General features: G+C 50.9%; 1 protein-coding gene across 1 annotated transcript in view; it reads right to left on the minus strand.

Annotated features, from left to right (window-relative positions):
- Window positions 1–608: 608 nt before the first annotated feature.
- The window catches only part of VOLCADRAFT_101146 (uncharacterized protein), a gene marked incomplete at both ends in the record, with an annotated part of 5,238 nt that continues 5,024 nt past the window's right edge, over window positions 609–822 (minus strand). Inside the window, one exon of the mRNA XM_002959599.1 lies at window positions 609–689. Within this exon, the coding sequence (XP_002959645.1) occupies window positions 609–689 (81 nt within the window). The remainder of the gene's footprint in view (window positions 690–822) is intronic.

Below are 822 nucleotides of genomic sequence, written 5' to 3' on the forward strand. Positions count from 1 at the left end.
TAGTTAATGTTGTGATGCATCGTTGGTCCGGCGTACGACGGCGCCTGGTGCGATTTATGCGTCCGGAAGCCCTTTCAGCCTCCAGGCATGTCCCCACCTGCCTCACAGCCGCCAACGCATCTCACGGCGGGGTTCTAATTGCGTCCGCGTTCGCATGCGGCATGTCCCGCCACCTTTCTGGCATCTAGTTGATGGTATGATGAATCGTTGTGCGATGTAGGGCTGCGCCTGATGCGATTTCGTTTGCGGAAGCCCCCCCTGAGTGCTGCCAAGCATGTTATTCTCTCATGAGACTGCGTGAAGGTTTACGAACTGAGTATGCGACCAACACATAAAACATCGCATGTGAATTGTTATGTCTTGCGATTCATCAAAGGTAAATCGTGTGTGCTTGTTGTGTGTTAGCTTCGGCCGCATTAAGCTTGACGCAACGAGCCTTCATACGCTTGAAACGCAACATTTGTTTGCATGCGAATTGCGTTGCGATATGTGTGCGTTTGGTAAGTGTTAGGCTGCGTTAAGCTTTACGCAATGAGCCTTTATACGCATGAAACGCAGCATGTATTAGCATGCGAAATGCGTTGCGAAATGTGTGCGTAAGGTGAGTGTTAGGCCGCGTTAAGCTTTACGCAATCAGCCCTCATACGCATGATACGCAACATGCATTCGCATGCAAATAGCCTTGCGGACTGTGTGCGTTTCATGTGCGAGTGGACGCGAATTGCTTTACGCATTGTCTCCCCACACGCACGAATCGCAATATGGAATCGCATGCGTATCGCCTTGCTACACATGCGCGTATGCTTCGCGTTTGACATACGC

The sequence above is a fragment of the Volvox carteri genome (assembly GCF_000143455.1).
Source record: "Volvox carteri f. nagariensis unplaced genomic scaffold VOLCAscaffold_408, whole genome shotgun sequence".
NCBI lineage: Eukaryota > Viridiplantae > Chlorophyta > Chlorophyceae > Chlamydomonadales > Volvocaceae > Volvox > Volvox carteri.